Source organism: Falco punctatus, assembly GCF_963210335.1.
Source record: "Falco punctatus genome assembly, chromosome: 17".
In the NCBI taxonomy this organism is placed as follows: Eukaryota; Metazoa; Chordata; class Aves; order Falconiformes; family Falconidae; genus Falco; species Falco punctatus.
The window spans coordinates 5,405,356-5,433,267 of record NC_137597.1 but is presented as its reverse complement, the minus strand read 5'-3'; the positions used below and the strand labels follow the sequence as shown (position 1 = coordinate 5,433,267).

Here is a 27,912-nt window from a genome sequence, read left to right as displayed (position 1 = left end):
GCCCCGCGTATCAGGCTGGGAAGTGCCACAGAAAATGTTAAGGGGCAAATTCTCAGCTGAGGCAAAGTGGTTCAGGGGCCTCCGAAGTCGGTGGAGTGGCACCAGAGGAGGATCTGACTATGCATATAGTTTTATATATATATATTTATATATATGTGTGTGTGTATAGATATATTACATAAATATATATGTATGAAATAATTTAAGAAACATCCGAGACAGCATGCTGTGCTCTTGTGTAGGGCCAGGGAGGCTGAGAAGGCAGCTGCTCGCCTCCCCCCACTCTACCAGCTTTGATTCACAAATGGAAACAGAGTCTTGAATTAAATTAAAAACCGCACGCGCACACACGCACACGCACACACACACGACACAGTGCAGAGGCTGTAAAACTCAGAGGCGTGATGCTGGAAAGTCCAGGTGTCCCTGAAGAGATCAGATCAACTAAAGCCAAAGGAGGGGGAAAATAAATAAATGAAACCAGCAGAGGGGATCTCGCTTGTGCTGGTGCTGTCTCCAGCATCAGGTCCCCCGTGTCTGCCCAGGCCCCCGTGGGGACACAGGGACAATGTCACAGCACCGCTCTGTCCTGGCTGGGCTGTGGTGGGGCTGGGAGAGGCTGGTGGGATGTGCACGTCCTGTTGCGTTTGCCTTGGACCCGTGTTCTCCTTCACCACATGCTTTGCTTTCGCTCTATCCCAGGACTCAGCTTTTTGCCATCTTCGTCATCAAGGATGAAAGGGAAAACCCGGCCCCAACGATCGCCTCTCCTCTCTCTGCGGAAAGTTCTCCCGGAGCCAGGTTTGGTCCAATCTTTCCCATCAACAGAAGACCTCTGCAGAAGACCTCCTTCCCACAGACTTTCAAAACAGAATGACATTTAAAAAACAACCCCAAAAACCCTAGAAAAACCCAGCGCTCCATAAATAACCAGTTTCTTCCAAAGCTCCTCGTTCCCCATCCTGCCCTCCCCAAACACCCCAAAGGACCGACGGATCCCGGCTCCAACACGCTGTGCTCCGAGCAGTCGCTGCTGGCTGCAGCAAGGATGGAGGGCCAGGAAAGAGACTGAACCAAGCGTGTGAAGAAACAACCTGAAGGCTTTGGACCACCGTCCCCCCCCTTCCTCTCCTGTGCAAGAAATGGAAAGCCCCCGGGGCTGCACAGCGGCCGGGCTGCGGATCAGCTGGAGAGCAGGACATGCTCCAGAAAGTAGCTGATGGAGTCCCAGTGCTTCCAGAGGAAGAAAAGGAAGAGGACGAGCAAGGCGGTGCTGAGGATGCGCATGCGGGTCTTCATGAGCGGGGTGATGAAGTTGGCAATGGTGGAGACGAAGACGAGCAGCACGGCCATCAGGGCAAGGATGACGTTGATGAACTTGCCCAGCAGCGCCCGGGCGTTGGCGTTCTCCACCCCTTCCAGCTGCACCACCTGCTGCTGCTGCTGCTGCAGCTCCAGCTTGGTCACCCGCGTCAGGCAGGACTCCACGGCCTCCTGCAAGGGACACAATGTCAGGGCAAGCCAGCAGCTCCGTGGATGCCCCGTGGAGGATTTCAGTCCTTGCCCCGTGCTCGGAGACCTGGCTGCTGGGAAGTTCTGCTTGCACGGCTCCAACGGGTGTACAACCTTGTGACACAGTGGCCACCCCAGCTGGAAAGCAGCTTCCCTCTGCAAACCCTTGGCCCACGCCATGTGCCATGTGTGCCCGTCCTGCGCTGCCTGTGCCGGGGAGGTCTTGGTGCCGGGAGGACCCACCGCAGCAGGGGAGATGACCCGAACCGGGACACTGGGGACTATGTGCTGGCCCAGATGTGGCTTGTAATAGCCCAGCACTGCAGCCATCCACCTGGAGACTTGCCCTGCCTTGAGCACCCGGGGGCTTTGGCATAGTGGGGACTCGCTGGGGCACAGACAGGGATTTTGAGGACATGGCTGAGTTACCTGCTTCTTGCTGTGACAGCATCACAGTGAGGATCTCATCTCAGAGGTGCTGGAAAAAGGGATCCCCCTTTGCCCACCCTCTTTCCCAGCCCAGAGAACCTCCCTGCCCTGCGGATGGAGGGTGCAGTGGGGGGCTGAACCCTCACACGCCCCTACCTGGATGTCCCGTGCCCTCTCGTAGGACTGGTAGGCCACCTTCTCCTCCATGCTGGCCAGCTCCTGCTTCAGGTTGGTCATTTCGTTCTGGTGCAGCTCGGTGAGATCGTTCAGCTGCTCCTCCAGGCGCTCGTACCTGAGCATGGGGGGTGGAGGGGCTGGGGTGGGCAGGTCTCCCCACAGAAACCCCTGCCCTCCTTCCCCTGACACTAGGGCAACCTGCCCAGCTGCCGAAGGGAAAGCACTGCGGGATCCTCCACAGGAGTGATGCTGCCGGTGGGTCTGGCAGTGGGGACTGCAGCTCCCCGTGCCCCTGGCATGCAGGGCTTAGCCAGACAAGCCCAGGATGGTGGCCTTGTGGTCCCCAAAGAGCCACCCTGGGCGACACGTGCTGCTGCCCTGGCACCCGCCCGTCCCTACCTGTACCGCTCTTCTTGCAGGCACTGTGTCATGTAGGTGTAATCCCGCTGCAGCTGGGCCTTGAGGTCCTCCATGGAGTCCTCCAGGTGCGACTGGCTGTCTTTGATCTCCCGGAGCTCCTCCAGGATGGTGTCGAAGTTATTGTGGTGGCTGTCCAGCGTGTTGGACTTGGGGCTCCCCAAGCCGCCGGGTCCTGCCCCCGAGTTGCTGCCACCAGCCGAGCCGGAGGTGGCACTGGAGCACTCGTCATCGCTGCCATACTTAGGGCTGGAGACCAGGGTGGCACTGCCGCTGAGAGCCCGTGAAGCCTCCTCCGGGTGCCCGTCGTCCAATGTGTCCTTCAGGTGGGCGATGTTGTCTGCGCTGCCAAACTTGTTCCGGATGAGGCTGGCAAACTCCCGGGGCTTGGAGACCACGGCAGTGTGGGTGGCCTGGGACAGCCCCGAGAGCCCTCCCTTGACACCCTCCACCACGCCGCCCCCAAAGCCGCTGATGCTGGAGCGAACGTTGGCACCCACATCCTTGAGACCCTGGTGCATGTCCCGGAAGACATCCTTGGGCTGCCGGGAAGGGCCGTTCTGCTCGATCTCCTTCAGCTTCTTGTGGTAGTGCTCCAGCTTCTTGTGCAGCTGCGCGATGGTCTGCGCCGACTTCTGGTTCTTCTTCTCAAAAACCTGCTTGATGCGGGAGGCTTGCTGCTTGTCCGCGTTGTTGGCCAGCTTCAGGTACTCGGCCACGTTGTCATCCCGAGCTTCCTGCTCGATCTTGATCTGCTCAGTGATCTTGAGGATCTTTTGGTGCAGGTGCTCGATGGCGGCTTTCGTTCTGTGAGGGTCGGGGGTGCCATCGGGGACATCCAGGCAGACGGTGCCGTCAACATCGCTGTGCCCGGCGGTGGAGGGCAGACCGAGCGCGGTCACGTCCCCCTTGTCCAGCTGCAAGCAAAGAGAGAGGAGGGCGATGCTCAATGGAGGGAGCTGACAACCAGGCAGCCCCCAGGGAGGGGTGGGAGGGGAATGGGGCTGGGGGCAGAGGAGGGAGAGGGAGCCTAGAGCTGGGCAGCAGAATAGTTAACCAGAGCAACAGCAAGATGTTTTTTTCTCCAGCTGGTTAAGCATTTCCCAGCCATACCACTACTGCTGGCATCCCAGGAGTAAACCAGTTAGAGGGTGCAGCAACAAAAGAATGAGGGTCTGGGGTCTGGCTTTGGCCAGGGGCTTTCAGCAAGGAGCATCCACCGCTGGGAGTTTGCCTCGGACTTTCTGCCCTCGCCCTGTGCACAGGCACCCGCGTTTCTGGGCTGCCGGACACCCAGTGCCAGCCGGGGAAAAAGGAATGAGAAGCTAAAACTGGAACCCATCATCAAATGTTCCACCAAACCAGCAGTGAGAGCAGGGATTGAGCAACCCGGAGGTATTTTAGTCTTGTTTTCAGACTTTGGCTTTTAGCCTAGATGCACACAGGAGTTTTTCAGCTGAAGAGAAGCTCTGCCACAACCCCAGTTTGTGGGTACCAGTCCCTCGAGAGCAGCAGGCTGCAGGAGCAGCGGCTCCTTTGCTTCCTTTTCCAAGTTTCCCACCTGGCAATGCCAGCCTCCTCTCGCAAACACAAGCTGCCACCTAGAAAGTTCGGACACATGCTGCTTGCCGTTTTACAGGTGGGAAAATTGGAGCTTTGGGAGAGGGAATGACTTGCCTGAGGCCACACTTAAAACCACCGGCAGAGCCTGGACCGCAACCCAGGGTCCTGCCTTGTGCTCTCCAACCCGGGCATGCTGCTTTGCCACTTGGGGGAAAAAAAAAAAAATCACTAAAATCTTTCCAGTTGCTGGGTTTTATATGCGGATTCTTATGCAAATCTCAGTGGTTGTATAAATGGCTCCTGGCTTCTAATTAAGAGCTGCTTGAAAGTTAAATACTGTTGGCAGACCTGAATAATTTCTAATTTCCATCACACTTTCCCCGAATGACCCTTTAATAGGGATAATGCTGCGAGATCATTACTTAGGAGTGTGTTATCACCAGGAAATGCCTTGCGCGGGAGGGAGGAATGTTCTCAAGATGCTGCTCATAAACACTCCCGTCTGCAGCAGGTCCCCCACATGGGGCTCGGGAAAGCAGGGGCAAACGCTGCCCTCCTGCTATTCACTGGCATCTTCTCCTTCCCCAGCTCTGCTGTCCTGCTGGGAGCCTGGGGGTGTTGGTCTGGGGGTCTCAGCCTCTTGGGAGGCAGAAGGAGACAACCACAGGCTTGGTGGGAGCATCCCCCAGTCCCCTCCCCAAGGCTTTTCTTCTCCTTTGTAATACAGGGCTGGAGGATGAGAGGAAAGGGGAGAACCCAGCAGCCCCCAGCCTGCAGGTGGATGCAGGGCAGAGCTGGGAGCTGGCTTCAGTCTGGCGGGAGCAGCACATTTTTTTTAAAAAAAATATATGCCCAACAAACCTGCAGAGTTTTCAGACCCCGCTGCCAGGCTATTTTTAGTTGCTCAGCTGGGCTGGGCCCTTCAGCTGCCCCACAAAGGCTTTTGCTCCGGTTTCTTATCGAGGGGCAGAAATTAGAAGCAGCAGGAAACAGACTTTTTGCCCAGATGTGCAATTCTCTGCGCAGTAAGGGACAAACCAGCTGTGGCAAAGGAAAAGGCAGCCCTGGAGATGCCAAATCGGGAAACCCCAGCTGGGGCAGTGAAGGGGAGAAGTTGCTCAAACTTTATTTCCAAAGAGGGAAAGGTTTGGGAACCATCCAAACCTTTGCCCCTGCAAAGCCAATCTTTCGGATTTATTCGTGGGAGTGTGTTTGGGAGCGCGGCGGGAAGGGAGGGCAGGATGGGTGGTGGACGACACGGATCTGATGCTGCCCATCTGTGCTGACGTGGCTGGGGTGAAATCCTTTCCCCGAGCCCCACCAAAAGCTCTGCTCTCTCTCAGACACAGGAAAGTCACATCAGGTTATTGCTTTGAAAACAACCACAAAAAAAAAAAAAAAGAAAAAGAAAAAAGACAATTCTGATCTCTGCAGTATTAAAAGACACTGCCTGCTAAATCCCAGCAAGCCTAAATGACTGTGCAGTGGATTTAACAGGGGGATTAGCAAAAGCCACACTTTCCCTACATGCAGAAAACCTTCTGGTACGCACATGGAAATGAAAGTGTTGTTTTCCAGTGCTTGTTTTCCAGGCGGGCTCGGAGAGGAGAGTAGAGGCTGATGTGGGATGCGGGAGGAATGCAGGACGCAGGAAGAAAAATTATTCTTATCAACAGAATTCAACCCAAGAGAGCTGAGATATGCAAAAGCTTCAAGCTAATAAGCTGAGCAAACAGTACTTAGAGGGCCATGGCTGGGCACAATTATGCAACGCTGGTTTATTTGCTGCTGCAGGTTTGATGGAAGAAAGCCCAGGTGGCAGGTGAGGAGCACAGGGCACAGCAGCTCGCCTGTGGCCGCGTCCCCAGCCCGGGGCTCTGGGTCTCCTGGCACACCCAGGACTGGAAGGGATTTAAACCCATTCTTACGAAATTGCAAAATTATTGCAAAGTTCAGAACAAAACTCTCAAGACACTTACTCACGCCCTGAACTATTCTGTTTTCCATCCCCTATAGCCTACTGGGAAGCGCAGGGGATGAGCTAACACCGCGGCTCCGGCTGCATCCACCCCGAGCGAAGACTTTCACTACGAAGTGTGATCGTGGTTCCCAGCTGAAATGCAACATGGGGATGAAACGGCTGCGGGAAGGACCACGTGCACCCTCAAGCATGGGAAAAATAAGTACCACCGAGCCGTCGAGGGGTGCTGGGGTGCAGGGCAGACCCCAGGAGCTGCTGCACTGATCCAGCAGCTCTGCAGCATGGGTGTCACCGTGCCTCAGGCCCTTGGTGGCTGTGGAAAGCTGCGAGGGAGAGGCCACGGCCGGCAGAGAAATGCAGGTGGGCAGTGGGCATGGGGAGGTTGATTTGGGGGCAGTCACAAAATACAGGTACTTCCATGGCCCCTCTTCCTCAGAGCACTTTATCAGCGTAGTTCGGGACAGCATCCATCCTGTGCACTGGTGCTGCCAATTAGCCCAGCATCACCGGGGACACTCTGGGTGTCCCCAGTCCCGTCCCCATCCCCACGTGCGTTCACAGCCCCGTGCCTCCCCGAGCGGAGCTGCTATTCCCACCAAACCGCGTTACCCACCCCAGGCGTTGAAAATAGAATCAGGAGCCCTGACTCACACTTCCCACCCTCCTCCTGAGCCTGCAGCCGCGACCGAAGCAGGCACCCCGTGTCCCCCTCCCTGCCCGCTCCCGCACCATCCCTGGATGGACACAACGGGCCGGCAGCAGCTGCCGCCGCTGATTTACCAGCCTAAGAATAATTTTTCTTACATAATGGAGCGAGGCATGTTAAAGGTTTCATCTCGCAGCGGAGCTTCCCACCCCGTCTTTACTGTGCCAGCACCGATTGTGCTGGTGGGTTTCATTCACCGAGCGCCAGAAACAGAGGAACCGAAAGCCCCTACGGGTCTCTCTGCCCATCGCCATCCTCCCCGCAGTCCTATACTGACCCCAACGAGTGTCGGGACCTACCTCCATGGCGGGCAGGGCTCGGGTCCCCCAGGGCTAGTCAGCGTGGGCTGCTTGGCCGCATCCCTGCAGCGTCCCAGAGCCTGGCAGCAATGCATGGGCAGCGCTGGCTGCCATGGCAGGTGCTGGCACGGGGGAAGCAGCAGCTGATGGCAGCGAGGTCTCGGGGGGCAGTGGGGAGGGAGGCAGGAGGAAAGCCCTTCCGCAGCCCCCCGTCAGGGCTGGTCCCCCATCCCCGGGCGCTTCCCGAAGGCGCAGGGATGGAGCCGATGGCTGCAGCGGGATTGCCGACTCAGGAAATCTGCTGAGGCTGTTTACAGCTTTCAGCGACTGGAGCTTTCAGGGCTGTAATGCCAAACCCCCCTCGTCCCCGTGGCGGGATATTCACACGCCTCCAGCCCCATACGCTGCCTGTGCCCTGACGCAGGGGGTCGGGACGGGCTGTTGTCATCTGCTGTGTCACATACCAGGACATAAAGCCTGGGAGAGGCAGGGGGAGGGCACGCATAAAGCAAAACCCCGGGTGGGACCAATGCACAGGGAAAATAGTCGACAAGCAAGGAGCTGGGCAGCCTGACGGAGCTAAAAGCGGGGAACCAGCCGCTTGTGCCAGGACTAGGTGGTGTCTTGGCCCACACCGTGCACTGGGATGGACCTGGACCCAGCCAGCTCACGGCACGGAGAGCGACGGGGAAGGTTGCACCGACCCGACTGTGCCAGGGGAGAACATGCAATGCACAGAAAACACATCCAGCTGACTGACCAGATAGAAGTGCTTGAGATTTCACATGCAATTAAAATGATATTCAATGGGATATCGGAAAAGCAAGCGGGGCGACAGCAGGCTCTGGTTCTGCAGAAGCCAGTGGCAATGCGGAGCCACCCCCCAGGTGCTGCATTTATGCTGGGGCCGGTGGAGCTGGTGAGGAGCCGCAGCAAAAATCCTGGGTGAGAAAGGAGACCCGGAGCTTGTGTGTTTACCTGAGCCCAAACCCGTGGGCTTGCACAGAGCAGGGTCGGTGTGGCCAGCGCTGCGGATCAGCCCTGGGTAAGAGCGACTGAGGGAAGCAGCATTCCAGCCCACAGCCTTACGCTGTGCCAGACCCAAAGCCCTCAACATGCCCTCCTGATGCTGGGGCTTTTTGAAACCTCAAACCAACTGTGGCTGCAGATCAGAGCATTTGTGCAGCCGCAGACAAAGGGCTAAACGAGAAAGGTTCACTTGCAGCTCTCTGCTTTAGTTATTTCTCAAAAAAAAAAAAAAAAAAAAAAAAAAAAGGCAACAACACAACAACAGCTTAGGAAGTATTTTCAGCCACACATTGAATTGTACAGGCTGGACCGATGAGCTGATCGTGACCTAGATGCATGTTTAATGGGGAAGACCGTGCTACTCCCACAGCTGAGACAAGCCGAGCGCTGCTCAGCCTCCCGCTTCCCATCGTCTCTCGGGCTGTCCCCGTGTCCACCTGCGCCCTGGCAGCCCGATGCCGCACCACCGGAGAGGCTCTGGGTGCAATGCTGCACCTCTGAGCGACGCTGCACCTCCAGCACCGCCGGCGTTGGAGCTGGCCTTGCCAGGAACTAGCAGCTGTGGTGGGCAGCACAACCATCAGCCTGACCTGGCATGGACGGATTTGAAAGTTTTGGTTTGACGGCTCCACAGAAGCACCATCCCCAAGTCTGGGTCCCTCCACATCTTGCAAACATGAGCTCCCGTGAACCTCGGCACAGACACCACCACCCTTACAGCTCGGCAAAGCTTCCCTGTGGGAACACCTCCCTTCCAGGAGACACCAGCTCCGGCAGGTCTGGGGCAGGGGCTGCTGGTGCTGCCGGGCTGCCAGGACACGCACGGCTGCAGATAAGCTGGGCAGTGTGGCAGGAGGGAACAGGCGCAGAAGCAGCAGCCTCCGCCTGGGCTGCTCCCAGCCGGGAAGGCATTTCCTTGGATCCCCCCCAGCCTTTAGCCCAGCACTGCCAGACCCTCCCGGACTGGCATCAGGCCATGCCAGCAGCTCTCCGTGCACCACTGGGTGCCAGGAGAAGGGAAGAGGCAGAGCTGGAGAAGTCTGCCACGGACAGACCCAAGGTGTGAAGCTGCTAAAGCCCAGTTCAACGCCAATAACCAAAATCCTTGACCTCTTCTAGCCCAATTCCTGCCGCTGTGGCACCGGCACCGGGCCCAGCACCCTGCCCTGGGCATCCCCAGCCGTGCCGCCGTGCCTGGCAGGAGTTTATATGAGATGGTGCTTGGGACCAAGGGATGGGCTGAATCAACCACCCAGCAGCACAGCTCACCAGTGCTGTCTTCCAAAACCAGTCTGGACTGCTGGCCCTGCAGCGGGGAAGCAGCGCTGGAGGGACCCGGCTGGGGTCCTGCACCCCAGCCTGGGGATGGCACAGCCCTGCGCTGAGCTGAGCATCCCTGCAGGCCATGTAACCCCTAGGCGTGTTGCTTCTACACACGGAGCTGCGGGCAGCCCCTCTGTTTCTTGGTCTGTCCTTTCAGGCAGACAGGATCTCATAGGCAAAAGCCTCCCCTCTCCATCTGGCTGCAAGTTTGGGGGAGCAATCTTTGTGCAAGCCAGCACTGAGCCCCTTCCCTGCACGCTCACCCGCTGTTTGCAGGCACTGGCAGCAGGTGGTGGTACCATCCGTACCGAAAGGCACAAAGAGCAAATTCCCCGCTAAGTTAAACCCACCAGGAACAGAAACTATCTGTGCCTACCATACGGTGCTCAGCTGCACTGGGGAAGGGTGAGGAAGGAGTTGAGCTTCGTCCCAGTGCTGCATCAACGCTCCGGAGATGTGGGGTGCAGCCAGACCCTGCGGGCAGCGCCACGATGCTGCCCATGGGGACTGGTGCTGGCAGCACCCGTGGCTCCTTGCCAGCGTGGGTAGTGTGTCTCCTGTGGGCAGGCATTGCCCCTCGTCCATCCCTCCGGTCGCACTGAGCTGCCCCAGCAAGGGTGGATTTTGCAGCCTGGCCAAGCCCTGGGCTGTGAATGCCTCCGGGCATGACACGGGGCAGATTACCGAGTGACGCTGAGCTTTGGTTTAACATCTCTCATGGCATCACTTCTCATTTTAGCACAGGAGCCAGAGGTCACTTCCCATCGCTTTTCTGCTGTCTCAGCAGGGCAGGCAAAATCCCCAGCTGCACAAGACACTCTGGAAAACACCCTCCCTGCTCCGAGCTCTGTTTTCCATTTCCCACATTTAACGCGCTGTGGCCGGCCCCCAGGCCCATCTGCCCCACCAGCACTGCAGGCACAGCCCCGCTTCCATGCTGCGACTCGGTCCACCCAGCCCACTGTTAACTGCAATCCCTCCCCGGAGCCCCCACACCTCCTGCCAGCTCACAGCCCCCCCGCAAACCCTGCCTGACCTGCCAGGCTGTCCCTGGCCTCAAGGAAGGATGGAGGAGCCTGGATTTCCCCAGAGGAGGCTGAAGAAGTGAGGACTTTGATAAACGCCAGGATGCTCAGGATAAGCCTTTGCGGCAGCCTGCTGCAATGAGACCTGGATGGCATTTTTTTTTTATTTATTGAGGACCTCAGGCAGCTTGATTTATAGGAAACCACCTGTTCTCAGCTCCCCGGCACAAGGGGAAGGTTAGAGTTAGCAAATAATTGCAGAAGCAAGAACATTGCCTATTAATGCCCCAGCAAAGCGAGGTGGAGCAGTGGTGTAGCATCTCCCCTCCCGAGGGCACAGCTTCCCTTCCACACAATGCAAAAACCCCGCTGGCACGGGAAACATGGGGGTTTTGCAAGGAAATTACCCGCGAGGTTGGCAGTGGACTCCCCTTCATCCTTAGCACCAGCTCTGCTTTCGATTTAGTCCACTGCTTAGAATGTGGCAGCTATGTTTTTCAGGCCTGCCTGTAAAAGGCAAATTTAAAAATAAATAAACCCCAGCTCCCGTGCAAACAAAATCCCTGGATGGCCACCAAATCACAGCACGTTCGGCGTGTGCCGGTGCTGAATGGTGCAGAATCTGGCCCTGAGCTCCTACAAAGTCCCGGTCTGAGCATCTCAACCAAGAGACAGGTCACTTAGCAATGCAACACAAACACCCAGCGGATTTGGGACCTGAGCTCTGCCTTTGCTGGCCAGCGTGGCCCGCAGCCGGGGCTGGGCTTAGCATAGAGGAGCAGGCATTAAAAAAACGGAGGAAGACGGGCTGAGCTGCACCAGCGTGTCCTCAGCCAGGCTGGGAAAGCTGCATACGGATTATCGGAAGGCAGCATGCTGATAGAGGTGCAGATCTGTGAAGTCCAGCGCTCCTCAGCCTCACATTCCTGAGTGCATTTGGTTCCCAAAGCAAGTGGCTTCCCGGCGCAGAGCCCGGCAGCAGCCTGAGCTCCAGCTGTAGGGACCACCCTGCTCCTCACCCCTTATTCCTGGGCACCCCGCGTCCTTGCCTTGCCGGTGCCTAGCAGCAGGAAGGAGAGCAGAGGGGGGGGGTACTTACAAAGACACCCAGCAGAGAATTTAAGAGCAATATCCTTTTCCCAGGACAGGATTCGGGAGGATGCGGTTCCGGCATGAGGATGCCCTGGTCGCTCCTGCCAAGAGCCTGGCTGGTGCTCCGCGAGGCGGCCGGATCCTCTCCCTCTGTCATGGCTGCGGTTAAGGAGTCGGAGGGGCAGAGGATCGTTCGACGTGCATGTGCAGAGGAGGCACGACGAGGCTCTGAGGCAGCCAAGAACAAGCAGCACAGGCTGGCGAGCCGGGAGGGAGCCTGGGGGAGCGGGAACAGGCTGGGTGCCACAGGGGCCGGTCCTGCTCCTCCAACTGTGCTGGGAGAACAAACAGCACCGCCAAGCGCTGCCTGGCCGGCCTGCCTTCCGAACCGTGCAGAGAACAAACAAGCGAGCCGCTGCGGTTCCCCGGTCCCCGGTCTGAGCTGGGCTGGTGCCACCATCCCACGGGGCTCTCGGTGGCAGCAGGCAGGGGCTGTGCTCCTGTGACGAGCCCTGTGTGGAAGCACAGATCCCGGGATCCGACCTTGCTGCCTGCCCTGGGCGTGGGGAGTCCCTGTGGCTCTGCACCCCTCCACAGCACGCGCATCTCAGCATCTCCTAAGTCAACACCACATCTCCGGGCTGGGGACTGTCTCTTGTGCCCTGGGCTTGCAGGCCACCGGGAGGGACACATCTGCAGGGATGATTCAATGACCGTCCCCCACGGGTGAAGCTATTCAGGGCCCTGCCTATGCTTGGAGAATCTTTGGAAAAATTCCCACTGTTGTTTTTTTGCTGGAGGGAATAACCCCGCGAGCTCCAGCAATGGTGCTGCTCTTTGGCTTGCTGGGTGACGCAGCATTACAGCCACCACCAGGACCCCTAGCCCACGCTGCCGCTGGGTTCTGACACCTCTGACAGGCTGCTTGTGCAGCTGGGGGGGATTTTCGGCAGCTTTTGCGTGAAGGGTTTGAGGGGGAAGGCAGGGAGAGGCAGGGAGAGGCAGAGCCGCAGCGAGGCGAGGAGTCACAAGGCAGGACCCCGCTTTGCTCATCCTGACTCAGGAGCCAAATCCTGCTCTCAGCTACAGCCCAGCCACCTGCCCGCAGGGGCAGGGGATGGGCAGGAGAGATTGCAGCGTGGATGTGAACCCTTGCTCTTCCAACCCTGCCCTGTCCGCCCTGGGCAGCCACCCTGCACATCCCAAACCCCCTGGGGGCAGGCGGCAAGGCAGCGTTCACTGCGACTGCCTGTTGGGGAGCGGGAGCTGCTGGTGGGCTGGGAACAACAGCCATATGTCAACGAAGGCTGAGGAACACGATGTCTTTTGCTAGGGGGTGAATCAGTACAAAAGTCTGATATTCTTCTTCTCCTGAATTAATTAAGCAGCAATCTTGGGTATCTTTGTCTTCACAGCTATTATCTGCTTTTCCCAAAGTGCTCCTCAAAGCACCATCCCAATGGGAGTGAGGGAACGAGTTCCCACCACCACGCTTCACTCACAGACACACGCCTCCAGTGTCACCATGCCCAGCAGGGGCTCAGCCTGCAGCCGAGGTCAGCAACACCGCCCCCCCCCCCCAAACCTTGGCCCTTGGAGGGTCTCTGCACCCTGGTGCTCCTGGCTCACCCCCTGGGGACCCTGCCCAGGTGCCGAGGGGATGCCTGGCCGTGGGGCTGCATGGAGGGCAGCTTCCCACCACCGTTTCCTCTATTCACTTTTGCAGTCACCACTGGCCTATTTTAGCTCCTTCCTCTGAGATTTTAACACCAGAACTCACCCGGAGTTCTGGTGTAGGAGGGGAGGATGTGCTTTGCCTCCGTCAGCAAATCCTCCTGCAGAGATGCAAGGGACTTCACTAAATGCATAGAAGTGTTGGCTCTGGTCCCCAGCTGGGGAAACTGAGGCAAGGACTGAGGGAGAACCCCTGGCTGGGTTAGATGTGGGGGCAGCAAGCAAAAGCAGTGAGACTCCAAAGTCCCGTGTCCTCTGAGCTTGTGCCAGCTCCTCAGGGACACGTAGGTGCTCAGCACCTCCAGAAAGCAGGCAGCCTGCTCAGGAGCTCAGCCTCAGGCTTCTGGTTTTAGGATCACTGACCCCAGCAAAAAAACCTCCTATTAAAAGCAGGGTTTAGGGGCAGCAAAGCATCAGCAGCATCCCACCGTCCAAGCCACCCCAGCGCACCCAGCTGACCGCCCTTGCCACCACCACGTCCTCACCCGCCGCAGGGAGAAAGGATACTCAAGTGCCGTGGAGCAAACCCGGCTTCTTACCGGCAAGCCCCCGCCCCCGGGGCATCTCCCCTCTGAGCTGGAGACGGGCTGGGGCTGCTCAGCACCCCGACGGGCCACGCTGACCCCGGGGGCTCATGGCTGAGTTGCGCAGAGTGCCCGTCCCTGTCCCTGTCCCAGTTGTCAACTGAGACCAGTTCTGGGTAACTGGAGCCGTAGGAGGTCCGCGTCCCGCCCTGAAACCGAAGGCGTCAGATGCCGGTGGGGCCGGAGGGAGCCAGAGGCTGGGCTGGACACATGGCAGCCAGACAGCAGATGCCTGACAGGGGAGATGAACTTTGCCTGACGGCTCCAAGCTGCTGGGGCAAGGGCTGAGCTGTCCCGCAGCCTCCTGGCCACCGCTCACCCAACCCTTCCGTGCCCGTGGGCCACAAGCCACCCCTGGGGTGGATGCTCAGAAACGGCGGGTTTCTCCCTGCCGACTAATCCGTCTCGCCCTGATATAGCCACTGACCCAGTGGGCAGCTAAATTTAGCGGGATGAATCCTGCCCTGTGCTGGGAGGGCTGGTGCCCTTGAGGCAGCAGGATGGCAGGGATGGGGCTGTAAGGGCAGGTCCCCCCTGCAAGTCAGAGCCCCAGGGCACTGCAGACCACCCCCCCCCAGCAAGCAAGCAGGAGGGGGGAGATGGGAGCAGGAGAATGGCACGCTCGGGCTACCAGCCTGTAAGTAAACGTGGCTCGCAGCCGCCCAGCGCCAGCCTGGCCCGCAAGCCCAAAGCTGAGCCGCGGCATGAAGCCCCCCTGCTCTCCCCCCTTTCCTTGCCTGTGTCTCACGGGAGAAGCATCTGCGCCGGGGGGCCAAGGCGGCTGCAGGAGGGGCAGGGGGTCACGGGCAGCAGCGGCAGCTGGTGCTGTCACTCGCCCAGGGACACGGAGGGCAGACGGGCAGGGAGCGCGGCCAGGCTCCGGCCCCCCGCACCCCGCGGGGATGCTGCGGGTCCCGGCCGCCGGGGCTGAGCACGGCGCACTCGTGACACTAGTGAGCGGTTCCCTCGGGGACGCGGGGGAGAAGCCGGCGGGGGCGCGCAGGGGCGGCCCGGGCACGGCGTGCGGTAACGCTGCCCTCTAGCGGCCGCGGGCTCCCTCCCGCCCCGCCGCTGCTCGGTGCGGGGGTACGGAGGGACTCCGAAGCCCCGGTGCAACCCGAGGCGGGGGTCTCACCTGGACGTGGACCATACCGCAGTCCCCGCAGGCATCGGTGCAGCTCCCCGGTAGCACCAGGCACAAAACCCCGCGGCCGCCGCGGTCCAGCTCCGGCCACCCCGGTGGGGACAGGGACGAGGGTCCCCCCGGGATGCTTTGTCCCGCCAGCACCGGTGCTTGGCTGACCCCACTGCCACGGGGGACGGGGGTTTGTGGGGAGACCCCACAGCTGCTGCTGCCAGCGCCGGGGCCGCGGTGGCCGTCGCTGTCAGTAATGCCCATCGGCCCGCCTCTCCCACGAGGTGCTGGCGGGTCACCAGGAGGGGATTAGGGAGATAAGGAGAAAGCTCCCCAGCACGCTCCCATCGCTCCCATCGCCACGCGCGGTCCTGGCCCGCAGCCTCCCCCTGCCCCAACGGCGCCCGCTGCCACCACCGTCGTCATACGTGCCACCGCGTCTGCAAGCTGGCATGTCCCCGCGTGAAACACCAACGCTGGCCACGTGCTCCCTCGGACACACCAACACCGATGTACGCCCCAAAGGTGCCACCTCGCTTTAGCTGAGCAAAGGAGCCACACGTGATGGGACGCACAGGTCAGCGGCTGCTTGAAATCCAGTGATGCTCCGGGCTGTTGGTACCCACAGCCCCGGGGAAGCGGCTTCCCCAGCTCACCCGCGAGCAGAGATCCATGTCACCGCAAACCAGAGAGCACGTGTCCCCACGGCACCCACCGGCTGCGGTTCTTGGAGCAGAGAACACACAAAACCCTGGTCCCAGGCTTCGTGCAGTTGCCAGCGGGAGGCAGGGGGGGGGTCCGAGTCATCCCACCCTCATCGGGAGCGATGTGCACGGACAGGGTGAGCAGGGCATGGTGGGGGGGACAGCCACGAACGCATGTGCTCCAGGTGGGCATCGCCCTACAAAGCCAAGCCTTGTCCCCAGCGTGTGGCACAGGTGACAGCCCTTTGCTTGCCCCCCCCCCCCCCCCCCTCCCCCCCCCCCGGGTCTCAGCTGGGGGTTACCGCTTGGAGATGCTCCCCACGACAGGGGCACAGGGCAGGTGCAGGCAGCACAGGGGGTGCGAGGCACCTCTGGGCTTACACCAGGAGCCCCAGCCAGAACCATGTGCTCCCCAACTGCCACAGCACCCCAGCAGCCACCCCCTGGGGTGACTTAGGGGGTGCAGGGGGGAGGAACCGTGTGTGCCTGGCTCCAGCGGGGCGCAGGGTGGTCCAGCACTGGCGGAGACCATAAAGAAAGGAACTGATGCAAGTGAAGTAGGGAAGGGAAAACTGCAGGAACCTAATTAATTAGAAAAAAAGGAAAAATAAAATCAATAGCTGTTCAAAAAGCGCTTGCTGAGGCTGAGCGATCCCATGAGGGTTTAATCCAGAGTGCGCTCAGGCCCTTATGCAATGGATGGAAAATCCAGCATGAAATTTCTGGGGGAAAAACTGGTCTTTCACAGGAGCCCTGTGCAGCCCTGGGGCAGCGGCTTCCAAACTGAGGGTGAAACGGGGAGGAGGCGTCTGGCCCTCGCAGGACAAGGCAGAGGCGATGCGGAGTGATTGCTGGCCCAAAGCCCCCATGCAAACCCGCTTGCTGGGGTCTGGTGGAGCTGTGCTGGGTGTGCTGGAGCCCAGGGCATGGCAGCACCAGCCACCCCTGAGGAAAAGGAGCTGGTTTGCTGCAGGCAGAAGGCTGGGTTTCCTGAGGGCTACGGAAAAATAATACGGCATGACAATATCACATAGCTCTTGTTTCTCTAAATAGGTTATTTTTCCACTGCCTCACAAAGGCCCCAGTATCGCCTCTCTTCTTATTACTCTTTGTGTCATATGCAGTTAATTATTCATCCCCTTTCTGCGCTCTTCGTGCTGCTCCGTGAGCAAACATGGACCCACTCTGCTCTCGCCTCCCTCCGGGTGCTTCTGTCCCGGTGAGAACCACTTTGGCTCGAGGTTTTGGCCGTAACCCCAGAGGGCTCAGCGGGACCGGGCTCCTTGCAAGACCAATGCCACGGGCCAGATGGAAGAAATTTTGGCTGCAGATGCTCAAATAACAACATGAATGGCTCCTGGCCTTGCTCGGGTGCTTGGTGCGGTGTGCTGGCATGGGGAAGGTCATGAGCGCCCTGGGAAGGGTGGGGGTGCCCAGATTTGCACACACTAAAGGGGGGAGAGGAGGACATGGGCAGCCGATTCTTGCAAAGCTGTTGATACAATGACGTGTTTATCTTCTGGGACCCAATTCCCACGTCCTGGCAGTGGCCCTGTCCCCGCATGGCTGTGGCAGGGAGCAGTGCTGGCAACCGCTGCAAGCTTTGAGCGTCAGCTGCAGCTCGGCGCTGGAAATGCCAGGCGAAAAGAGAAAGAAAAAGTATCTGGTTGATCCTTTTTCCATTAGCTCAGAGGGCAACAGAAGTCTCCAGGTCAGATTTCCCTCTCGGAGACTCAGCACCGAGGAGAGAGGAGCGGCTGGGGGTAGGGGGTGCGTGGGAAGCATCGTCCCCAGCCCCTGTCCCCGCTGGGTCCCACTGCTGGTGGGCGGCACAAGGACCAGACACCCCTGCTGCTATCCCAGCCTGCAGCTCTGGCCAGCCACTGCCACCCTGTCACACAGCCCTTCCTGCAAAAACCACTCAAGAGTGCTGCAGCCCGCCGGGCCATCTCCCCACCCCAAGCCCTACAGCTTTTCCACTTCACTGCTGGTATTTTCAGGTAAAGTAAAAAAAAAAAAAACCAAACCAAAAAAACCCCAAAAAACCAAAAGAGGATGCTTCCAGCCCTCAGGGCTGCAGAGAGTGGGTTTAGAGCGTGACACCCCCCGAGCTCCAAAGGCCAAGGAGAGAAGCTGACACGGAGAATCCCACTGGCACCTGGAGCACCTCTCGCCGCCTGTACCTTGTCCTCAGCATGCCATGCCGCCGCGCTAATCTCAGCTGTTTCATAATTAACGAGGCTAAACGCTAGATGGAAATACCATCCTCTCTATTAGCTCTGCACAGAGCAGTTTAAAAATCACTTTGGACGGAACCCATCTGCAGCCGCCTGGAGGAACCCTTGTAGGCACCCAGTGCTGGGATGCCCGGGATCATCTCTGACCCCACGCCGGGGGTGCCACCCCACTGGCACGGAACTCCAGCCAGGTCCTTTTCTCTCTCTCTCAAATCCCACTCTGGGAATCAGACCGGGATACATCCCTGCCTTCACTTCCCTGCGAGAGAAGCATCAACTCCATCATCCAGACCCAACTCGCTGCTGGGCAGGGGCTGCCATCCACCGTCCTGCACACCCAGTGCCACCAGCACTGCCCCCAGGGACAGTCTCCTTCCAACAGCATTTTGGGGTGCTCAGCACCCAGTCCTGCCCCTGCTCCCCAGCGTGTGCTCGTGCCCCCCAGCCGCCCAGCCACGTCCCCACGGCACAGCCCTACCTTATCAGCCAGGCACTCGGTGTCCTCGGTGAGCAGGTAGACAGCCCCGCTCTCGGCCAGGAGGATGGCGGTGTCGGTGGTGGAGGAAGACCTGGGGCGACCCTGGTGCTGATGCAGGATGGCGGTGAGGCTGCTGTCCTGGGGGGCCTTGCGGATGAGGTGGGGGCTGCCTTTCTGGGGCTCCAGCGAGCCGCTCTTTGCTCGCCGGCTGCCACTGTGCAGGCTGGTGCCGCGCTTGATGGAGGGGCGAGAGCGGATCTGCTGCAGCACCCGGTTGAAGGCGGTGGGACGCGCCGGGAGGTCGTGCAGGGACATGGCGTAGGAGACGCGGTGCATCTCCGGGGACCGCTCCTTCTCATCGGGGGAGTCGTGGTCGGACGTGCCGTAGTGCGGCGGCAGCGAGTCCTGGGAATTCTGGTGCTCCCGCTCTCGCGACCGCCGGCGGCTGTGGAAAAGGTGCTTCAGGCCATGGCCAAACATGGACCCTTCGGACAGCTGCTGGATTTTCTGCAGGAGAGGAGAGAAAACAGCCCCTCTTACTGTCAGGAAGGGACGGCATCACCCCACTTTGGCACATACGGCTCTGGCGGCCGGTGCCCATGCTAGCACTGAACCAAAACACAAAGCTCCAGGGCTCAAAATGCTTCCGGAGGGCTCTGGGGACCCACCCCGGCCCAAAGTGATCTGAGAAAGGGAGCAAGCCCTGCTGCCCGCACTTCGTTTTATAAACATGGAAAAATATTAAACATTAGTGTCCATTTGATGGCACCCAGGGCTGAGCACAGTGGCTTGGGATGGGTCAGACGTGCAACTCCAACAGCATTCCCCACGCTGGAGAGGGGTCTTCAGTGAGCACTGGTTACCCCTAAAAGGAGCAAGAGGGGCAGAAAGACTCTTGAGAGCAACGGAGGGAGGGGGGTGCCTGCTGCAGCCAACGCTACGTGCTGTGCAGAGACCCCGACCCTGAGGGCAGCGGGGACGGAGCAGCCTTTTTCCCAGCTGGAAAAACCAGGGTTCCTCCCAGCCTTGGAGCCTTGGTCACCGACACGCTGCCAGGAGCCACCTGCTCCCTGAAACAGGAGGGCTTTGCCCTGGGGCAGTTTTCATGGCCCCTGAGCGCAGCATGGACCAGGCTGGCCTTGCTTATGGGGGTCAAACCGCAGCTCATGGCCCAGTGCCACCAAATCCAGTCCCTGCTGGGCAGCAACTGGTTCCCAGCAGGAGACAGGGGCATGCCGCTCCCCCAGGCACCCCGGGGTCATCCTCTCCCAAGGGGCTGAGACTCACGTTCCCACAGAGCACACGGCTTTTCTTGTGACGACTCTTGGGAATCGGGGTGGATGCTAGACGCAGCCGCGGCCAAGTCATGCAATATGGATGGTGGAACAGATCATGCTCTTGATTACAGCCGGGTCAGCCCAGCGTGGTTTCCCTGCAGTCACTGGAACACCCAGATTTGCATCCATGGGAGATTTTGGCTGGGTGCCCTCTGCAATCCCCTGTGTGTGGTCAACTGGGGGGCAGCAGCATGAGCAGCAGCTTCCAGCATCTGCAAAGGGCTTAGCAGATCCCGGATCCCAGACCCCTGGTCGATTGCAGCTCCCAGGCAGCAAGTAAAGGATCTCAGGTTATCAAAAGCTCCTCTCACCTCCCAAAGCAGGTGACCTCAGGTACCAGGAACGCAGTAGATCACAAGGCACAAGTCTGCCCTCTTGCTCTCTGCCTGGATTCTGGAGTTAAGCTGAGCATCCTACCTCTGTGGATGCCAGTCCTGACCCTGCTGATGTTCAGGGACATTTCACCATGGATTTACTGCGGCCAGGTCTCTCCCCAGGGATGCTGGTTCCCATAACTGTGGCGCTACCAATTACTCATGCTTGAAAACCAGCGTGAAGTGGGCACAGCACTGGGAGCTACTTATAGCCCCAGCGACACTTGGCAAAAGCCCCGGCCTTTAGAAAAGCAGTGATGTTGGAGACACAACCTCCAGGAGCTGCAGACTGTGGATGATTTCACGGCCATACAGAAAGGACTTCATCTCCTAAAAATCCCAGACATTGAAACCACAAGGTCCAAATCCATAAGGGCCCAGTTCTCATCACACCTGTAATATTGACAAGGAATCAGCAAGTAGATCCTGTGTCACTAAACACTACAGGCAAACCCTTTAATCCTTCTGTTATCTATTCATAATGAAAATTTCTATCCTTTTGGTTTTTCCTAGGAAATATATAATAAATCTACAGTGCCGAATTGCTACTTCAGGAAATAGTGATTTAAATTTTATTCTATTTATAGAGTCTCTATGGAAACAGAGACAGCATTAGATAGGTAATAACTATAAACCCACAGATTTCTACCATCAAGGGTATGGCATACCCTCGGATGCACAGTTAGCCCTTTAAAAAGTCCAAGTGAAAAGAAATGACTAACTCCCTCCCCTGGGGGTTATGAAAACAAAATAAAAGTGAAGCTGGCAGTAAAGGAGAGGACATTTTCCCAGGACCAGCGTGGACGTGGAAGCCAGATGCCCTTAGGGGGTTCTTGATCTGATAGAAATTCACCTTTAAAAGAAATGCTCCTCATGCCTTTTCCAAATTTTCCTGAAAGAACCTTTCATGGGCTCTGCAGGTAGAGCTCCTGGCGGGATGGTAAGAGATCTGCATGGGAAAAAGGGGGAGGGAAGCAAAAATAGGAATCCCAGCTTTGCTGTTCCAGGCTTGAACCCCACTGGAACGACGGCTTGTCTCCATTCGAGAGCTGCTGGGTGTGGGCACCACGAACAAGCCATTCTGCAGCGGTTCTTACAGGGAATTTGTTGATGTAAAACCTCTTTTTTCTTACGTTACTCCGGGATATTACTGCACTTTCAAAGCAGAGGCATTTTTCTGGCACGAAACGACTCGTGGCTCAGTACAGAGCGTCTGCACGGGCTATTTTGGAGCAGTCGTTGCTTAATAACTGATGCAATGGATACGGAGGTTAATTTCTCAGTGTGGACAGCTGTAAACCACGAAGATTACTGCAGAAATATCCTTATTTCTCTTGTCTTCTACATTAGTGCAGCCAGGGTCTTGCTCTGAGACGGGGACTTGTTTCCATGGAATTCAAAGGAGCAGCTCCTGCTTCACGTCCCGTCGTGGATCAGTTCTTGGCTGCGGCGGGGTCAAGCCCACGGCACAGTTCGGCTGAGCACAGCTCTGGGCTGACCACGGTCACACCCTCTGCCTCTTCTGTCTTTATCCACTGATGGAAAATAGTCCCTAAACCGTGAGAAGCCAGGAGGGGGCTGCACAACCCCCCCTCCTTGCACCCATCCCACTGCCCTGCCTGCACCGAGAGCCAAGTGCCAGCCCTGTAGGGATACTGTGAGGACAAGCCATGTCTGGCCCAGAGCTGGAAAAAAAAGCAGTTGAACTCAAACCAACATATTTTGCAGGAAAACAGTGACTTGGATGACTGTTTTGTCTGGGACGCTGCTCTTTGGCAACTTCCCATGGGAGAGCCAGGTGCTGCCCTTGCCCGCTGTGGCAGGGATGCGCATCCCTGCCTCCCACTCGGGCTGTGCTGGGCTCTCCAGGGTCGGTGCTCCTGCCACTGCCAACTGGCCACGCAGCCCCAAAACCTCCCAGTTTCACCCTAAATGGTTTCCCAGCTCTGCCCCGACATCCAAACCTCTTACTCAGCTTTCAGACACACAAGGAGGGGATCTTGTTGCCGTGACCTTATAGCACAGCCACACGCTGCGAAATCCTGCTCAATTGTTATTATTATTGTTAATTATTTATATCCCTGGCCCGCCCAGAGGCTTCAGCCAAGACTCTGCAGCCCTTTGGAGGAATTGCACAGGCACAGTGGAAGACTATCCCACTCCATCCCCTCCTATTCTATCCTGTCCCACCCCATCCTATTCCACTCTGTCCCAGGCCACCCCATTCTGTCCTGTTCCATCCCTCCCATTCCATCCCATCCTGTCCCATCCCATCCCACCCCACAGCACTCCATATTTTAGGCACGGGGAGCCGTCTCCCCCCGTGGGCACAGACAGGGAGAGGCCACAGCACCGAGCAGCTCACAGCCCCGCGAACAGGACCCCAAACAGGACCCCTGGACATCCTGCTCACCCCCCAGGGGGTCTCTACTCCTCCTGTTGCTTTCTCCAGCTGATCCTCCTCCGGGTCCCCAGCAAGGGGGTCCTACCAGCACCCAGCCCCCCACTGCCGGCAGCCAGGCTGGGGGCCGGGGGCAGAGCTGTCCCCGCGGGGTGGCAGCCAGCCCAGCTGCCCCTCGCAGCCCCATCTTCCACCAACATCCTGAGCCCCCCTTCTGCCTCTCCTCCCGCTGCCACAACCAGCAAGGAAAACGTATAGATGTTCTAAAATGGAAAATAAAGCACTCCCCCACACATGCTTCTCCTCCCGGGGACAGGATGAGAGAACAAACATGTGACAAACATTACTCATGATGTTTAATGCACTACCAAAACGCTATAGTGAAACGCAGCACCTTAAACGCTCTCCAGAATAACATCCACGGGGCTGGCACCCACTGCCCAGCTGGGTGGGCTGCGGACCCCCGGGAGATCCTGACCTCGGGTGGCATTTGCAGGGTGACATCTCTGCTGCTGGTGCCGAGAGGAGCCAGATGTGCTCCCGGGGGGATAACACAGCAGGTGACAGCTCACGACTGCTTCTCCCATGGCTGTCACCTCTGCGTCTCTTGAATTGACTGTGGGGATGCTGAGTGCTGAAATTTGGTGGGAAAGAAGGATGTGGACCCTGGGGGGGTGTCAGACCAGGGGGGGCTGGCACCATAAGTAGCTGGGCACAGAGTGCTTGACCTTAGCCAAGCAGCCCACACCAACATGTGTCTGTTGGGATGTGCGGTGCAGCTCGGGGGACAGCATGTCCCAGCCTGAGGACTCACCCCTCCACCGCGCCTGGCACAAACCCCAGGGAAACACGCTGTCCTGACTGCATCCCACCCAGGAGGATGCTCTTCTCTCCCTGGGGGGCTGGGGGGTCCCAGTGTGCAGCTCTGCCAGGGTCCCTGCCAGCAGCCCAAGACCTTTTGATGAGCAATGCCCCGGGGAGATGATGGATGCGGCCGCTCCAGGGACCGCACTGCTCCTGCTCGAGCTGCTTGACAACAGCTCCATCCCACTAACCGCAGGGGAGCCAGCTCACCTTGGCGGTGTCCTTTCAAGACCAAAATATGCCTGGAAAATTGTTCGTGCGAGGGATTAAATATAAATGTACCTGAGGGTTTAGAATAGGGGACGGTGACCTTTCCAGGGAGGAGTTGTCCTCCGCATCCTCCCTGCAGCGAGCAGCCTGCACGGGCACTGCTGGGGGGGCCCTGTGAACCACATCAGGAGGTCTCCACTCCCAGACCCATCCCCTCATAGCGAGGGACCTTCAAAAAAAATAAACTAGCTGAGTGGGTTTGGCCTGCTATGAGGAAATGGGATGTTAATGCTTCACGCCGTTCCCTCCAGCCACTGCTGTCCCAAGCCCACTGCTCTGGGCAAGACCTCTCCTGGGGATTGAATGGTGGGACCTCCCCTCGTCCTTCATCACCCTCCTCCCCAGAAGAGGCTCCCCAGCTCCAGGAAGCCCCAGGGAAGCTTTTTGTCCATGGATGTGGGGTTTGGATCTAGGAAGACGGAAGGGCTTAGGCCAGTGCCTCTGGACTCCTGATTTGGCTTTTGGGTTCAGAGGGAAAAGCGGGAGCCATGAAGACCAAGACTGTGAAACTGGAGACGGAAATGATGCCAGGCGTCAACTTTCAGCTCTTGGCCAGATCAGCCTGTTTGGGAAAAGAGAGACCCAGGGAAAACACTCGGCTCAGAGATGCTCAGGGAATGTGGGAGTGGGACCAAGCAGTGAATCCCTTGGTGGTGGGACACCCCGGACACCCCAGCAGCCACGAGAGGCTGGATGTCTCCTTCTGCAGTGTTTTGTATGGATCCAGTCACTCTGCTGCGGAGTGCAGAAATCCCTGCCACCCAACGTATTTTTGAGCAGAACTATGTGTCATGCATCTGCTTTGCTCCTTGCCAGAACTTTGTTTTTTTTTTTTTCCTTTTCCCCTAATGGAGCTCTCGGCAAAAGAGCTGGAGTCGGGCTGGGGAAGGGAGAGCTGCTGCAGATCTGCTGGGGTTAGAGGATGGAGACGACACCAGGCATTCTGTTGTTTCCAGGTTGCCAGCTCAAATCCATCTTTGGCTGGCAGCAAACAAAAGTTTACATCTGACGCTTGCTCAGTGTTTGCAGGGAGATGAAGCTGGAGGTCTCGGTGTGTGGCACCATGCCAGCCTGGGGACAGCAAAGGGGCCAAGGACCAGTTTGTTTGAACCCACCCCACCGCGGCGAATGCAGTGTGGCTCCAGAGGGGGTTGGGGCCAAGAAATCTGTAAGATTATATTAATGATGCCACTAATTGTAGCAACAGGAGGCGAAGCAGCTGCATCGGTGGTGTCTGTGGCAGGGCCAGGCAGAGCGCCCAGCTCTGCTGCGGAAGCTGTGGGCAGCACCGAGGCACAATTTTTCATGTGCTCTGCCTGGCAGAGTAAGTTTGAGGAATCATTCCATGTAAGCAATTAATTGCTGGGCTATAAATGCGTTAAAGGTGAGCATCGTGAAGCAAACCTGCATTTAGGTATCATACTTGCATCAATAAAATCAATGGGCATTTGGCCACTGCTGTTGCTGTGAGCTGGACCGGGCTGCAGACTAGGCTGAGCTCCAGCTCAGAGCGGGACGTGCTGACCACGGAACGCTTGGCCATCCCCATCGTAAGCCGTGGCTCCTTCTGCCCCATGCTCCCACGGCCTTCTGACTCCCTGTGCAGGTGAAGAGGGCCCTGGCTGGGATGGGGAGAGGCTGAGGGATGATGCAGATGAGAAGCACTACCTTGGACCATGCCAAGCAGAACCCCCTCCAGGTAAGGTTGTCCCACCCCACCAAGACTTGCGTGGCCCTGAGCACTGTATCCCCATGGATGTGCCCTCCCCTCGCATGGGGGTCTCCCCTCCAGCTGTTTTTAGGGCAGCAGCAGCAGCTGTACATCACAACAGCAAAGCCAAAACGGCCTCAGGAGCAGGAGCTGCTGCTTGAACATCAAGGAAAAGGCATCGCATGTCACAGCAAGCAGCATCCTGCAGCCATGGGGCTTCTTGTCCTTAAAGCAGCCGAGTTCTCCTGCGGGAACGGGGGGGTTTATTTCCTGGCTGCCCTTCTGGAAGGGATGCATGCAAGCACGGCAGCAGCCTGGCAGTCCTGGCTCTGCTTCCCAGCTCCCGTGTGACCTTGACCGCGCTGGTAAGACCTTCTAGGCCAAGCGGCAGGCTGGGGTGCTCCACAACAAGGGTCTCCTCCTGGATGCCAGGCTGCCCCAGGTGACCAGGGACATTTTCCACTTTTGTACCAATCTTTTTGAAACCTCTGTACCACCGCAGCGCAACCTCTGCAGGGAATTCACCTCCGTGACATAAAGCCCCATCGCACCCACGCCAGTGGGATCCTGTTGCACAGCTGGGGGTCAGAGCTGCTCCACTTCCAAACCCACAAGAAATTTATGCCCGATTCCACCCAGTCCTGCCTGCCTGCATCCCTGCCCGTGCCCTGCCACGGGGGACCAGCTCCCTTCCCTTCCGCAGCGCTGCAGCGTCGCGTAACTTGTTTTCCTCATTAACCGGACACAGCCCGAAGGCACAGGAGGAGCAGCCTCGGGGCCATTTATACACCGTCACTTCCCGGCTGCCGCAGCACTAATCCCAGCAGCGCTGGCGGTCCCCGAGCATCTCCCCACGCTCAGCGCCGGGGTGACTCTGGCCGTTATTTCCCAGGGTCTGCTCAGCCCCTCTGCAGGGGGACAGCCCTGTTACTCCCAAAAAGCCTGCTCAGGGGACAGCAGCCCGCTCCAGGCCTGCCCTGGGGTGCCACCCTCGTGCCCGCAGCCCCCTTGGCAAGGGCTGGGGGTGTCGCCAGGGTCCTTCTCACGTCTCCCACCACCACCCTATGATTATCGCTGCTCTTGGTGGTCACAGCCTCGGTGGTGCCCAGCCCCACGCGTGCTATTGCAAACCCACCACCAGGCATCTCGACCCTGGGAGGTGTCCCACTGCGGGGGCACTCACACCCCCAGGGGCATCCCCACCATTGGGAGCATCCCCAGTGCAGGAGTATCCCCAATCCCTGGGAGCATCCCAACCTGGGACCTCTTCATCCCAGGAGCATCCCCATCCCAGCAACATCCTCATCCTGGGACCATTCCCACTGCAGGAGCATCCCCATCCCAGGCGCATCCTCATTCCTGGACCATCCCCATTGCAGAAGCATCCACATCCCAAGAGCATCCCCACGCAGGGCCATCCCACATCCCCCAAGGTCACACCTGTAGCTGAGCAGGGACCAGGCTGTGGGGACGGTGGTGCCCCACCAAAGCGTACATCCCACCGGTGACCCCACCGGGCACTCACCACCACCAGGAACCCCACGGGAATGCCGTAGGGTGCGTGCCTGGTTGGTAACCCCACTGGTGAACCTCGGGGTCCTCACCCCTCCGGTGATCCCACCGGGATGCTCGCCCCGCTGTCACCTCACTGGTACCCACCGGCCGATGCCACCACGGCTCACCTTCAGGTCGGGGGGCTTGGTGCGCGGTGGGGGGACAGCGCCCGCCTCGGGGGGGGCCGCCGCCGCCGCCTCCCCGGGCTTGGCCTCCATGGCGGCGGGGCCGGGCGGCTCCCCCGCGGCGCCGGGGTCCTCCTCGGGCTGCCGCAGCTCGTCCGACCGGCACCGCTTCATACCGGTGCGCCGTGCCCCCGGGAGGCGGCGGTGCCTACGGCCGCGGCGGCGGCGGCGGGCGGCGCCCGGGCGGCCGCTGCGGGGCCCGAGGGCTGCGTGCCCCCGCCCCGCCCGCGCCTGCCCCGCCGTGCCCGGGCCGGGCGGCGGCTCCGCGCCGCGGCGGCTCCGCGCCCGCCGGCATCGGCATCCCCGCCGCCGCCGCCGCCGGGGCCCTGAGTGGCGGCGGCGCTGGCCACTGGCGGCGGGCGGAGGGCGGGGCCGGCGGCGCCGATTGGCGGCGGCGGCGCGGAGCTGTCGCGGCTGCCGGTGCTGCCGGACCCCGCCGCCCCCGGCCCAGCCGCTCCGCTCAGCGCGGAGAGGGAGCGACGGCCCGCCGTGCCGCTGCGCTGCACCGGGGCGCTGCGCGGCCCTTCGTTCCCCCTTTTTAAATATATATTTTTTATTAGAATTGTTAAAAAATATTGTCCGATCCCCCGCGCCGGAGCCCGCCGCAGCCCCGGCGGTGCTGACCGGGCAGCGGGGCCGTCCCGCCGCGGCCGAGGCTCCGTCGCCGCTTTGCCTCAGTGCGGGCCAGGGCTCCGCCGGCCGCGCTCCGCCGCCTGCCGCTCCCAATGCCCGCTCCGCGCCTTCCTGTACCCCCCCACCCCGCTGGCCGGGCTGACGCCGGGGGGGCTCCC

General features: G+C 59.2%; 1 protein-coding gene across 7 annotated transcripts; it reads right to left on the bottom strand.

Annotated features, from left to right (window-relative positions):
* Positions 1-126: 126 nt before the first annotated feature.
* TMCC2 (transmembrane and coiled-coil domain family 2) lies at positions 127-27,370 on the bottom strand. Of its 7 annotated transcripts, XM_080367685.1 has the most exons (6): positions 27,065-27,370; positions 18,413-18,932; positions 11,561-11,712; positions 2,518-3,452; positions 2,098-2,233; positions 127-1,494 (listed from the first exon to the last, which is right to left on the bottom strand). In XM_080367685.1, exons 1-6 carry the CDS (start codon positions 27,233-27,235, stop codon positions 1,183-1,185), a joined length of 2,226 nt encoding a protein of 741 aa, XP_080223811.1. In that variant the 5' UTR covers positions 27,236-27,370; the 3' UTR covers positions 127-1,182. The 7 variants fall into 7 exon arrangements, with proteins under 7 accessions (XP_080223811.1, XP_080223805.1, XP_080223808.1 ...); XM_080367679.1 differs by lacking the exon at positions 11,561-11,712 and having other exon boundaries at positions 18,426-18,932; XM_080367682.1 differs by lacking the exons at positions 18,413-18,932; positions 27,065-27,370 and adding an exon at positions 13,795-14,397 and having other exon boundaries at positions 11,561-11,703.
* Between the last annotated feature and the right edge of the window lie 542 nt (positions 27,371-27,912).